We start from the raw sequence: 14963 nt of genomic DNA, 5'->3' as shown, positions 1-14963 counted from the left end.
GGCCAAGCTGATAGTGCTGCAAATTTGTCCATTGTACTAATACATAAGAGAGCCTAATTCAAAGCTGCCCTCAAGCTCTGGGTTGGACTAGCATGGGAGTGCCCCTTGTCTCCAGTAGATAAGCAGAGGTAGAGAGGAAATTATTCACTGAACTCCAATGGAAGTTTAGTAGTCTCATCTGAAACTCTTAGTAACAAGCTCTTGGTGAGACTGCAATAATGGAATATATTCTTTTATAATACATCCTGGTATAGCCTATCACACAAAGAGAATCTATCAATAATAGCATTCTTTAAGTGGCCAGCTGCAAGCAGTATCTTAAAATTACTGCATAGCCAAGGAGAGTAGCTTTGCAAATAAAAGGCAGTGTATAAAGCAGGGGCAGGCAAACTTTTTGGCCTGAGGGCCGCATCGAGTTTTGGAAATTCTATGGAGGGCCAGTTAGGGGAGGGGGTCGTGGCCCGTCTTTCCCCCACCCCCCATCTGCCCCCCTGGAACTCCTGCCCCATCCAACCCCCTGTTCCCTGATGGGCCCCCCCCCCCCCGCGGGACCCCTGCTCCATCCACCACTCCCACTCCCCATCCCCCGACCGCCCCCAGAACCCCCAACCCTGACTGCCCCCCAGCCGCCCCATCCAACCCCTCCTCTCATTCCTGATTGCCCTCTCGGGAGTCCTGCCCCCATTCAACCCCCCTGTTCCCTGCCCTCTGACTGCCCCGACCCCTATCCACACCCCTGACCACCACCCCGAACTCCCCTGCCCTCTATCCAACCCCCGCTGCTCCCTGCCCCCTTTCCGCACTGCCTGGAGCACCGGTGGCTGGCAGTGCTACAGACGCGCCGCCCAGCTGGAGCCAGCCACGCCGTCGCCACCGCACAGCTCAGAGCACCGTGTCAGGCTGGGCTCTGCAGCTGCACTGCCCCAGGACCTTGCAGCCCTGGTGCCCAGAGCATTGCGCCGGCAGCAGAGTGAGCTGAGGCTGTGGGAGAGGGGGAACAGTGGGGAGGGGACGGGGGCTAGCCTCCCAGGCCAGGAGCTCAGGGGCTGGGCAGGAGGGTTCTGCGGGCCAGATGTGGCCCGTGGGCCGTAATTTGCCCACCTCTGGTATAAAGAGATGAGATTTTTCTTAATTATTCCTTACAATTTGGTCTAAGTTTTAATTGTGTTTGACTTAACCTTTAAGAATGACGTTTGCATAAACTCTGTTTATATTTTCCACACAGCTGAAAGGTTCATATAGGAGAACTAATCAAATGTGTAATCGCCCAGTAAGCAGTATGGATAGAGTATGCAATTAAAAAACAATGATAGTACTTGGAATTATATCGATTAACAGGAAAAGCAGAGAAATTGTAACTCCAGAAAACTTTAAATTAAAATTCTGTTAAAATACATGTTAACAAGCATTTTTGCTATCTTTATAAATGAAGTAAAATGTCATACTGCTGGGAAACTATTTAAAGGGAGTCTGAAATATTAAAAATCTTCTTAAAAATTAGTTTTTACTTATGCTTCAAGTATCCCATTGACTTGTGCACTCTTCTCATCATCTGACTTTTTTCCCCACGAAGAGTGAGAACTGAGGGGCTAAGATTTGCAATGTTAGAAAAACTGATAGTATAAATAATTTCTATTTGCCTTCCCTCATCCTATCTCCAACTACATGCAGACTTTTGCATCTGTCTCTCATCTGCTCCTGCTCATAATTTATCCCCAGCAGGTCAGGTAGAATGACAGTGACAGTCTTTGATTGGTTTGGATGCCTTTATTACCCCACATTTGCTTAAAGTGAGACTAATAGCAACAGATCAGTGTATTCTCACACAAAATCCATCTATGGTTTCCCTTTGCTTACTGTGAAACTCTCAAAAATAAATTATTTTCCTGCCATGTGAAAATCTTCAAATTTGTTTTGACTCAAATTGTTTCCCTCTATGACTGAGTTGGTTCATTGATTGGAACTCCCAGAGGAGCACTGTAAAGTCAGATCAGGGTCTTGTATTGTGATTGTTTAATATCTTGACACAGCTCTGTGCCTCAGATCTTCCTCTATGAAAAAGCATGATCACATGGCTAGGATGGTGACCAAGACTTGGGAAATCTTGGTCCATTCCTGTGTCTGCCACTGGTGTTTTGTTTGATCTCAGACAAGTCACTTAGAGCCATATTTTTTTAAAGTATTGAGGCACCTAACTCCTGTTGGTTTTAGTGTGAATTAGGAACCTACCTACCTTTTAAAATATGGTTTTTAAGCTCTTGAATTCCACGTCTGTAACTGGAAGATAAAACTACCTTCTTTCACCCATCATTTGTCTCTATCACTTAGATTATAAACTCTTCAGGATATGAACTGTCCCTTACTATAGTTTGTAAAGCACTTAGTACAGTGAGGCCTACTGGGGGTATTTAGGCACTACTGTAATAAAAATCATTATTAATACGGTGGCATATTTTAGTTTTTACCAACAGAAGTACCAAAAAAAAAACCAAAAAGCCATCATCAAGAAAACCATGCTTCTGTGCTGACAAGATAGTTATTAGTCCATCCAAATATGACATTTAAACATTTTTACTATTTTGTCAACACAACTTCATCAATTTCAATCTGCCCTAGTTCTTATTTCTTGTCCTGATGGGATTCTTCCTTTCCAGTTCTCTCTCTTCTCTGTGTCCACTGGTTACAGATGCACACGTGCACCCCTCTTCCTCTCCTCCTCTTCCTTTCCTGTTTCCTGGTATTTTAAACATCTATTTAGGTTTGGTTGGTAACTAGCCTGACGGCACCAGCTGTTGTATTTTAGTCAAAGGAGAGCAGTATGTTTGTTTTCCCCCAAGCATATTGAGGCTTTACAAATTATTCTGCTTGAAATTCAGCAGTATTTTAGAAATCATAGTTTATGTTGGGATTCGGAACAGTTTAAAAATAATGTTTCATCTCCAAGCATAGTCCTGTTTACCATGCAAGTCAGATTTTTGGGTAGGTGCATCAAACACTCTACTGTCTTCAATTTAAGATTAATGCTTTCTTAGGGTTTTGAGTTATTTCTGTAACAATAGTGTAATTTAACAAACAAAATATAAAGTAGTTCCAAACCAAAGTGCTGAATTCTATTATTCATCCTTCAGTGTAACTTTGAACATTTGGGTTGCGTATGTGAGAGGTGAGACTTAAAACTTCTAGAATACCAGCAGAGGATGGTTCTGCCTCTAGGCTGTTCAGAAGCTAATTCCCTGATATTGCTGTGGGGGGCCAGGCTTTGTGTGTCGTGGGAAGATGTTGGTATGGTCTTTTATGGGTTTTTTAAATGTATATTATATAGCATAGGACAGCTTTCCTTCCTGAGATGGTGGCTCCGAGGTCATCAACTCTCCAGTGTCCCACGTGATACCCATAAAACATACAATTCAGATGGGCTGCTGCTACTCCCTGTACCAGATGTTAATGGTCCATGTCTCCCTCATCAGCCAGGTTCAGGGCAGTAGTCTTGGTGGGCCCATCCCTGCTGCCCACCACCAGTGTGAAAACCCAGTTTCTGCTGGCCATTCGGCACCACACTGAAGCAGCAGTCAATGCCAGCTATGGGGTGGGTAGGTTGGCAAATATGATTCACAGCCTGACTTTTTTTTGTATTCCCCACATTCAGTGGGCAGGCTCTGGTGCTGCTGTCAGGGTATCATGCGCTGTTGGGACCCCCACACACACTCACAGTGGTAGTTGTGGCTTTCTAATGCAGTGGTTCTCAAACTTTTGTACTGGTGACCCCTTTCACATAGCAAGCCGCTGAGTGCAACCACCCCTTATAAATTAAAAACACATTTTTTTATATTTAACACCATTATAAATGCTGGAGGCAAAGCGGGGTTTGGGGTGGAGGCTGACCGCTCACGACCCCCCATGTAATAACCTTGCGACCCTCTGAGGGGTCCCGACCCCCAGTTTGAGAACCTCTGTTGTAATGCCAATCTATAAAAAGGGAAGTAAGGACAACGTGCGGAATTACGGACCAGTCAGTACCCAGAAAGACTGGAGCAAATAATTAAGCAATCAGTTTGCAAACACGTAGAAGACAATAAGTTGACAAGTAACAGCATGGATTTGTTAAGGACAAATCATGTCAAACCAACCTAATGGTGCCTAACGGTAATAAGCCTTGTGGATAGGGGGAAAGCAGTAGACCTGGTATATCTTGACTTTAGTAAGGCTTTAATACTGTCTCTCTTGACCTTCTCATAAACAAACTAGGGAAATACAACTTAGATGGAGCTACTATAGGGTAGGTGCATAACTGGTCGGAAAGTAGTTATCAGTGTTTCACAGTCAAGCTGGAAAAGTACATTAAGAAGGGTCCTCCAGGTCCAGTTCTGTTCAATATCTTCATAAATTATTTTAGATAATAGCATAGAGAATGAACTTATAAAGTTTGTGGACGATACCAAGCTGGGAGGGATTTGCAAGTGGTTTGGAGGATAGGATTAAAATTCAAAATGATCTGGACAAACTGGAGAAATGGTCTGAAATAAACAGGATGAAATTCAATAAGAACAAATGCAAAGTACTCCACGTAGGAAGGAACAAACAATTGCACACATACAAAATGGGAAACGAGTGCCTAGGAAATAGTAGTGCAGAAAGGGGTCTGGGGGCTATAGTAGATCACAAGCTAAATACGAGTGAACAGTGTAACTCTTGCCAAAAAAAAAAAAAAAAAAAAGCCAACAGCATTCTCGGATGTATTAGCAGGAGTGTTGTAAGCAAGACACAAGAAGTAATTCTTCCATTCTACTGCACGCTGATTAGGCCTCAACTGGAGAACTGTGTCCAGTTTTGGGCACCACATTTCAGGAAAGATGTGAACAAATTGGAGAAAGTAGAGAAAAGCAACATTAACGATTAAAGGTCTAGAAAACATGACCTCTGGGGAAAGATTTCAAAAATTGGGTTTTAGTATGAAGAGAAGAGTGAGAGGGGGACATCACAGTTTTCAAGTACATAAAAAGTTGTTACAAGGAGGAAAGAGAAAAATTGTTCTCCTTGACATCTGAGGATAGGACAAGAAGCAATGGGCTTAAATTGTTGCAAGGGAGGTTTAGGTTGGACATTAGGAAAAAACTTTCTAACTGTCAGGGTGATTAAGCTCTGGAATAAATTGCTTAGGGAGGTTGTGGAACCTCCATCACTGGAGATTTTTAAGAGCAGGTTAGACAAATACCTGTCAGGGACGGTCTAGATAATACTTAGTCCTGCCATGAGTGCTGGGGACTGGACTAGATGACCTCTCGAGGTCCATTCCAGTCCTAAGATTCTATGATTCTCCCCACCATAGCCCATAGGACGCACTGCCTCCTCTCACCCAGAGTCTGTATGATCCTGCTGCATATGGGGAATCCTTTTCCACTCAAGCCTGGTTAATGCTTTTTCAGTAGTAGCAGTGCCTCCTTAGCTGCTGAACCACAGTTCTTTGGAGATTGTTGAGGTTACTCCCGTGGTAGTACCAAGGGAAGCCACAACCTCAAAATCTAGGAAGAAAGCCCTCGACAGATATTCACCTTGGTGTTGTGATTTTGGCATTCTGAATAAAACCTTTTCCTGAGATAGATATCTGTACTAGCATGATTGATTTCATACAAATTTGCATATATATATATCCTCTGTATAGGTAGACCTTCCATGCACTAGAAAATATAGCCAGAATAAATTCCTCTGGTCAAAGTATAATGGGATTTGGGTGATTAGCATTTGTCTTAATAATAAATAACATTTTTGTTACTCCCTCTTCCCTTTTCTCCTCGTATCCCTCTTACCCTCCCATCCCCCCCCAAAAGTATAGCATGCAGTGTGTCCTGAACCATGAGGACTGTTTGACTTTGAAATGCCTTGCGTCTTAAATCTCAACCTAGAAGTTGTGATTTTCCCGGCATGAAACAGCCAAGTCTTTGAAGTGCCATAAATCTGTATGGCCTTGATAGCTTTGTTCTTTCAATGAAGGAGAATATCTTTATAAGCACATAGGAGACAACTTCATGATCCTGAGGCAGCCTTTTTCTTCAAATGTATGTCTTCAGAATGATTTTTCTTGTTGCAGTTGTTTGTTCTCACACACATGCTAACAGTTTTTTGTTGGATTGTCATAATTTCTCTATACCTGTGACCTAAAAAAAATAGAAGTTTTCTTTGGGTTGTAGAGATGGCTGCTGGCAAAAAAAGATGATTTTTTTCTCATCAGCTAGTGTAAATAGCTTTGGGCACTTTAGATTTGACTGATTGCAAAAATCCAACCCTTAAAATACTGCTTGTGCAAATACTACACTGAATGTTGTTTCTAAAGATAATCATGCTATTCTACTTTTTCCACAAGCCATTCATTCTCACTGCACCAGAGTTGAACTCTGGATCCCAGAATGTTCATCTCCTCAGTCAGGCTGTGTGAGCTGTCACTTTATAATCTCACCTCCTGTACCCTGAAGGATTTAGGGAAATGATAACAGGCTGTGAAACCTGGTCTAGCCAAATATGTCCTTATCACATTGCCTACAATGCTTGTTTTCATCATGTGGATTAGCAAAATGGCTTTGACTTCAAATTTCAAGGTTAGTTTTGAGGACAAAGATCAATTGTTTGGCAAATAAACGTTCTTTTCAAAAACTTCTAACTGCAAATTCAGAGTGAAAAGGAATATTAAAGAGATGTTAAAGGTCTGATTTAAAGCCACTAAAGGAAAAAAAGATCATATAGAGTTGCTAATCTAGGCTGATGCTCAAGACTTAACACGTACCATGGTGTTTTAGAAAGGCACAGTGACTTGAATTAATGCTGTAGTTTCCATGTTCTCTCATAATTTGCAGCATTCATGATAATTTAGTCTTCTAATCAGAAATTGCCTGTATGGTCTGGGCAAGTTTTTAAGGCCACCAAAATCATGACCTAAAGAGACAAGTGTTTAATGTGCACTTAATGCATTGTACCACCCTGTATACCAGGGGTCTCAAACTCAGATCACCACGAGGGCCACATGAGAACTAGTACATTGGCCCGAGGGCCGCACCATGGACACCTTTTCATATAAAGGTACAAAAGCCCACCCTCCTGCCCCCACTCCACCTCTTCCATGAGACCCTGCCCCTTCCCCAAAGTCCCCACCCCAACTCCGCCCCCTCCCTGCCCCTATTCCAACCCCTTCCCCAAATCCCCACCCCTGCCCCACCTCTTCTCCACCTCCTCCCCTGAGTGCGTGGCTCCCCATGCCTCCCCCCTCCCTCATGGAAAGCGCTAAGTGCTGCCAAACAGCTGTTTGGCGGCGGGAAGCACCTGGAGGTAGGCAGAGGAGCAGGGACGAGGCACGCTGGGGGTGGGGGGGCAACAGGTGAGGGGAGCTTGGGGCCGGAGGAAATAACTCCGGGGGGCGGGGCGGGGAACTTGGCGGGCAACAAATAACTCTGCGGGCCGTGTGTTTGAGACCTCTGCTGTACGTTAATAGGTGCATTTCTAAATGCAACACAATGTTCGATCCACAAACCAGTGGTTTGATGGTCTCTACACCTCTCCTTGTTCCACCATTATGTTTAGGCTTGGAAGGTTTAGCTTTTTAAACAGTAAATTTCAGTTAACATCAATTTCACCACAATACAAACCCACGAAAAAATATTTTTATTGATAATAATCTAAATTTACAGATAGGCAAAGTAAGAAAAATGCTGCCTGAGAATTTATTAGAGTTTATGAGCATATTTACTTTGTATATTTTCACATGCAATGTTTGTATTTTAACAATTATAGAACACAAAGACTTCTTTAAATTTTACACTAGAGTATCAATGATCTTGCAACAAAAAGAAAATACACCAGGTCACAGATGGCTCAACAATCTCACCCACACACTGGCTGCACTGCCCAGGAAGAAGCCCAGATTCCCTAAGGGTTTGTCTACACTGGCAAGTTTTGTCGCCAAAAACTGCCTTTTGGTGATAAAATAGCAAGAGCATACACACTACAATGGGACTTTTGTCGCGAAAAAGGCCCAGTTTTGGTGACAAAAAACTTCCACCACTTTTGTCTTTTCCCCTCCCTTTATTGTCAACAAAGACCCAGTGTAGACCCTGCTGATTGTTTTGTCAACAGAACTGTCTTCCGCCAGTATCCCACAATGCCTGCCCTGGTTGCTCTGCTCAGTGTTTTGATTTCTGCTGCCCTGCAGGCATGCGCCCCTCCCCTTTCAAAGCTCCAGGAAGTATCTGTGTGCTGCTCTATTTGGGGAACAAAATTGCAAATCATTGGAATGCTCCTGTTCTGCCCAGCACTAGGAACACAGCAGCAGGCAGAGGAGGACCGACTGCTGTGCTGCTTTGCCATTCCTCAGCACAGGGAGCTCACAGAGCTACTCAGGATGCTCCTCTCCGCAGCCGAGGGGGCTGTGGGAGAACTTGGAGACAATCCCAAGATGCGCCGCGATCAGCTCTTCATTCCCACAACACTGCACGGTGGGATACATACCCACAGTGCATTGCTCATCCTGCTGATGGTGTCCCCAGTGTGGACATGATCTCTCGACAGAGGAAACAAGTGTGAACACCTTTTGGTGATTTTTGTTTTGTCGAATTTTGGGTGTTGACATAAGTTTTATCAACAAAACTTGGTAGTGTAGACAAGCCATAAGAAATGATCCTTCTCCTCAGCAACCTCCCAGTCCAGCGACATCTTCAAAATGCCTGTTTTGACCCAGTGGTTGAGGGTCATGAACTATCTCCCGCTCCTGATCCAACAGCACCTATTCTCCTCCCACCATTAGGACGATCATCTCTCCTATTTCCTACCTTCCTGGGTGGATGGATCCTGGAGGTGATTTCTCCAGTTCAGCTTCTTATCACCCTCCTCCCCCATTCCTCTTCAGGGACACCGCTCACAAAGACTTCTTATGGCAGGAGGTACAATCCCTCCTAGTTCTGGGGGCAAGCAAACTTGTCCCACCAGACTTCATCGGGAAAGGGTTCTATTCTTGGTACTTCCTCATCCTGAAGGAAAGAGGGGGATTGAGATTCATCCTGGACCTCAGGACTTTAAATACTTTTGTCCACTCCCAATGGTTCAGAATGGTGACTCTAACAACAGCAGTTCCCTCTCTGGATCCAGGAGATTGGTTTGTTTCCCTCAGCCTTTAGGATATTTATTTTCATGTCACCATTCATCCCTCACACAAACTATTCCTACATTTTGTGGTAGACAGGGACCACTACCAGTATTGCATCCTACTCTTTGGCCTCTCTGCCACCCCAAAGGTCTTTACCAAAGTTCTGTCAGCAGCAGCAGCCTATCTTCACTAGAAAGGCATCATAGTCTTTCCCTACCGGGACGATCAGCTCCAAAAGGGCCCCTCACTTCTCAAAGCAACCAGCAAGGCCCTGTCTCTGTATCACTCTCTGGGTCTCCACTTCAACTTGGAGAAGTCTACCCTAACACTACACAACATATGGACTTCATCAGAGACACTCTGGACTCCTCTTTTTGCCAGAGCACCCTGAACCAGGGACCAGTTCACCACAATGGCCAACCTTGTCTCAACAATACAAGAGGGTCCATAAAACATCGCAAGGATGTGCTGGCAACTTCTGGGTCATGTAGCAGCCTGCACGTTTGTGACTCCCTTAGCAAAACTTCACTCTGTGTCCTTAAGCATGGTTGAGAACCGTCTATACAGCCAACAGACACAATCTATCTAAGCAGGTGTCCAGACCTCAGAAGGTCCTCAATTCTATGAACTAGTGGAAGGATCCTCAAAAGGTATGCATAGGAGTTCCATTGGTACTGCCCCTCCCACGAGGATTATCACCACAGATGCCTCCCTCATAGTTTGGCGTGCACACTTCCATCACAGCATTTCACCCTCCATAGAGGATTAAGTCTTTGCCCACCCCACCATTGCAAAAGCCTATTCAACCTTTTCCTTCCTATCAAGGAAACAATCCCATCATGGGACTTCGCCTTAGTTTTCAGTGCTCTACATTTGAACATCTGGGGAGTTGTTTCCTCCTTCATTTGTCCCTAAAGATCTCATTCCTTGTCACCATTACTTCCTCCAGGAGGGTGGGGGAACGTCAGTCCTTAAAGACGGACTCACCATCTATGGTGTTGACTCTGTGTCCACTCTGACTTCCTTCCTAAACTCCTCTGAATTCCATGTTACTGAAGAAATTTACCTACTAGTATTTTACCCCAAGCCTCACTCTTCAAGAGAAGAATGGAGCCTCTATACACTGGACATTAAAAAAGCTTTTGCCTTGACAGGATTAGGCCCTTTCAGGCATCCGCTAAATTCTTTGTCTCTTTTGCAGAACAAATTAAAGGACATCTGATCTCTATTCAAAGACTGTCCAAATGGATTACAGATGCTGTAAAGCTAAAAAGGGGGTGGTTCTCCTCTGAGAGTTATTGCTCATTCCACCAGGGCAAGGTCTACCTCTGTAGCACTTCTCAAAAATGTACCCATTTCAGACATCTGTAGGGCAGCCACCTGGTGTTCACCTCATACATTTTACCAGCATTATGTTCTCATGCCTGATCCCAGGACTGACACAGCTTTCCTATGGTCTGTACTATATCTGCTTCCTTGGCACCCTTCTCCCTGATGGAGGTACTTCTTGGGAGTCTAGGACACTAGTTGAAGGAGAGGTTACTTCTCTTGCACAATAACTTGAGTTCCTTGAGATGTCTGTCCGTATGGGTGCTCCACTACCTACCCTCCTTCCTGTCTGCCTTGGAGTCTCTTTCTTGGGACTTCCGTGATTGAGAAGGAACAGATGTGGTGGTGGGTCGATCTTTCCCTATATACTTTTGTATTGGGGCATGAGGGTGACTAGGGGGCACAGATGTGGACCTGCAGACGCTGATGACAAAAATCTCCAATTGAGCACACATCTTAGAACTCAAATTACTGTACAAGATAAGTAACTCCTCCGCCTTTCTTGTTCCACATTTCTGGGACTAGCCAAAATAGGATAGTTAGTTTTCCAGTTAAAAGAACCTGTAATTGATGGAGTATGCTTGAACTATCACCTCATGTATGTTCTTAGGGCTTCTGATTTCAACTGATAGATGCTAGTAGAAGTTTATTGAGGTCTAGGCCATGACTTACAAGTTAAATAATTTCAGGTCTATTTGTTTTTAAATATTTTTCAGTCACAGTATGACCTCTGAGCTTCTAACCATTATCTAAATACCAGCCACACTGCTCCTAATCAGTTCAAAAACAATATGCCTCTGAAGTCCAGAAGCAGGCAGTGAAAAACTTGCTTACTTTAGGATTCGCAGCATTACACTGGCTACTAAAATACATTTCACTACTCTTTGGCCAGTCATTGTTGAAGACCAGAAACACCCCTATATAAAACAAAATAGCCTAATTTGAAAGGAGTCATCTCATTTTCAGGAGGAACAATGTGCATTGCTTTTTTCAAGTTAATGTCTTTCCATCGTAGACATGCATTATAACAAAATTGCAGTTCAACCTTAAAGTGTATTAGAAATGCATATACGGTGAATCTTTTTCCTTTCTTTCTAAATAGCAGGTGTAAATGTGAACCCTATATTTTTCCTCCTGTGACACTCTGTACCTCAAAGCAGCACCCTGGAATCTCCATATTCACCATGGTGATATGATTAATATGTTTTGTACAAAGTATATCTTGTGAGGCATCATTTTAAAAGTCTTGATCTGTTGAACGTTAATATCCTGTTGGATTGTGTGTACTATCATTGTATGTGAAGATATGAAGTATTACTATGTGTGTTACTGAAATATGTTGTGAGGTTGGGAGCACCCACAACCAGCCTTTCCGTTACAACCATTGAGTAGCCATCCATAGCCATACAGTGTTAATGGCTCATCAACACCCATCAAGAAAAGAATCCACTATCCCAGAGACTCCTTAGAGAAGGCACATATGCAATAGAGACTGCTTGACCAGTGGGGACTGCCTGAACCCCTCGTCACAGCAAGATCTTTCCACAAGCTGAAAGAAAGTATAAAAGAGGGGAAGTGACAAAATTATTTGGCGCCTCTCTCTCTCTTTTCCCTCCTCCCTGCCCCCATCTCAACACCTGGAAGAAGGTCTGGAGAAAAAAGACTTTCAACTAGGAAAGATTGGTCCCAGCCCTGGAAGGTTAGCCCCAGCCTGTTTATTGAGGAACTGTAGCCTGCCTTGTACCATCTGTCAGAGTGAGACATTGTTTGATTCAACTCTGGCTTAGACTAAAAGTTTAGGATTTAAAATGTGTGTTTCTATTTTTATTTCTTGAGGTAATTGTTTCTGACCTTTATGCCTACCACTTATAATCACTTAACATTTAGCTTTCTGTAGTTAATAAATCTATTTTATATTTTACCTAAAAACAGTGTGTTGTAGCTGAACTGCTTGGGAAATCTCAGCTCAGATTAACCAAGGGCTGGTGCACATGCGCTACCCTTTTGTCGGAGTGGTGAACTAGGTAATGAGCTTACACTGGCCAGGCTTCTGACCAGTGCAAGACGGCACAGTTGTGGGGTGCAAGGTTGGGGAGCTGAGGGGAATTGGCTGGAGCCTCTCTATTGATAGTGCATGAGTGGCTGGGAGATCGTTCACACAACTCAGTTGGGTGTGTCCTGGCCTGTGGATGGCTGTGTATGTGCAGTCCCTGTCAGAGGCTTGTAGCTTGACATCAGCATCACAATGTGAGAGGCAGCCCAGGTTAGTGGGTTTGGAGGGCTCAGCGATCCCACAGCCCAGGTTGCACCTCGGGGACCCTGTCACGCCTGCCCTTTGGAAAAAGTATTTTAATGAGTTTCTGTTCTAAATGTCATGAAGGCTGCATTTTCCATTGAGGGACAGGGAAGGGAAACCTGTTTATTTTGCAGGAAAGTTGGGGGGATTCTTTATTTATTTATTTACAATAGTGCAAACAGAAGTCACTGTTTGCACATGCAGTGTTCAGTGGAAGAAGTTCTACTAATGCACATAAGGTGCTGTCTTAAAAGATTGCTGCCTAGCAATGAAATGGGGACATTCATGAGCAAGGTCATGTTTTTGATAATAATTTACAGTGATTTCAAATGGCACATATAGAACACACAGTCAGAGAAGGAAACAGCAGTTGCCCCCCTTTGCAAGAGAGTATTGCTTTTCGTTCCCCGTGGCAGGTGACCTTTCAGACTGTTCAAAATAAGCCTACTGCAAGTTTTCCTATATCGTTCTGCCAATATTGTACTTGGGATACAAGTAAGCTCAGTTCTTTGTGTTCAGCATGCATACAGAACAGACTAGCAGAAATTGCACATAGTCTTGCCCTGGTCTGATCAAAAGCCAGCTGATATATTCCGTCAAAAACTAGAAGAGTTTGTGATGTGAATGAATGCCTTTTAGAATCAGTTGAAATTGGTTCATTTTAACTGAGGACATAAAATAGATTTAAAATGCTTATTTTTCTCTGAGATGAAAAGGTCAGTATGTTAATCCATCTAGTAACTCTACTTCCTCTGCTGATGCTGGAGGGTCTGTTAAACATCTACAGTTAATGCATTGCTTCACTTCTAGCAACCTCAAGTTGAGAGAACTTGAATGATGTTCAGACACGGTGATCCATTTCTTGTTTTTAAATTGACAACAAGACTCTGTTAAAGTTGCAACTATTCTTTATAAGGGGAGAAAAAGAGATGATTATCTGCACTATGTTATTTGACTGTTGCTAAATCCCAAACCATCAGAGAAAAACTCAAAAGTTATGCTCCATGTTTTGTTGGTGTTTAGGTCATGAGGGAATGGGAAGAAGCGGAACGCCAAGCAAAGAACTTGCCAAAGGCTGATAAGAAGGCTGTTATCCAGGTAAAGAAAAACACAATTACAAGCAGACCAATTGGGGTTGCAAATAAAATACGAACCATGCTAGCTGTGGTAAAATTTGGAAGCATATTTGTGTTGGGGAATTATTATTTTCTGCTTTTACTGTTGCTCTTTTAGCTGCCAGATATCAGTCTATATACTTTTATACTTAGCAGTTGAATTGCAGTGGAGAGCCTCACAATTTACAGTGTTACCACTGTAGGGGAAAGTTTTCAATGACATTAAGATTTATCTTCAGAAGGAGTTGGGAACCCCATTCCCCCTTAGGCCACTTTGACCATCCCAGCTGTAGTGAGTAGTTACACCAGAATTGTAACAGTATAAACTTTTGATACTGCACGAGTATCTTGGTTCCAAGTAGAAATGGGCAAACAGGTTTTGGGAGATTGGAATAGGAACCAACCCCACTCAAAATAAACCTTCAACCAAACTGGAAATGAACTATTTTTTTTTCTGAAATATTGGGAATGTTTGGAGGGCCTGTATCAGGGCAGAGGGTGGTTCTTCGAGTGATTTCTTATGTGTACTCCACAATAGGTGTGTGTGCTCACCACGTGCACCAGTGCCGGAAGTTCTTCCCCTAGTAGTACCTGTAGGGGAGTGCCCTAGCAACCCCTGGTGTGGCGCCTCCATGGCGCAGTAAAAGGGGTGCTGCGCACTCCTCCCACCCTCAGTTCCTTCTTGCCGCCACTGAAGGTGCTTCGGAACTGCTCTCCTCCAGCTTTGCTCGAAACAGCTTGTTCGTTCAGTCTTTGGTACCTGTAGTTAATTAGTTATTTAGTTAGTTTAGTTTAGCTAGAGCGCCCCGGCTGGGGCATGCCCCGTGCCACAGGTTTTAAGTCGTGCAACGCTTGTAGACGATCTATGCCAGTGAGTGATCCGCACGTGGACTGTTTGTGGGGGGACCCATCTCAGCAATCGCTGCAAGATTTGCAAGTCGTTTAAGCCTCAGACCAAGAGAGAAAGGGACATTAGGCTCCGGGCTATTGTGATGGAGTCAGCGCTGACCCCAGCTCCGCGGCGCCGCTCCGAGTCAGCACTGGGTACCGCAGTGTCAGTGCACGGCAACCCTTTGGCGCCATCGACTATTCGGCACTG

General features: G+C 43.8%; 1 protein-coding gene across 4 annotated transcripts in view; it reads left to right on the top strand.

Annotated features, from left to right (window-relative positions):
- The window catches only part of APP (amyloid beta precursor protein), a 316779-nt gene that overhangs the window by 212685 nt on the left and 89131 nt on the right, over positions 1 to 14963 (top strand). For all 4 annotated transcript variants that reach the window (XM_054047642.1, XM_054047629.1, XM_054047622.1 and 1 more), the window contains one exon: positions 13773 to 13847. In XM_054047642.1, the coding sequence (XP_053903617.1) occupies positions 13773 to 13847 (75 nt within the window). The remainder of the gene's footprint in view (positions 1 to 13772; positions 13848 to 14963) is intronic.

Source organism: Malaclemys terrapin, chromosome 1, assembly GCF_027887155.1.
Source record: "Malaclemys terrapin pileata isolate rMalTer1 chromosome 1, rMalTer1.hap1, whole genome shotgun sequence".
Lineage (NCBI taxonomy): Eukaryota > Metazoa > Chordata > Testudines > Emydidae > Malaclemys > Malaclemys terrapin.
The sequence above is the reverse complement of the archived record's forward strand: the minus strand, read 5'-3'. Positions and strand labels throughout refer to the sequence as shown.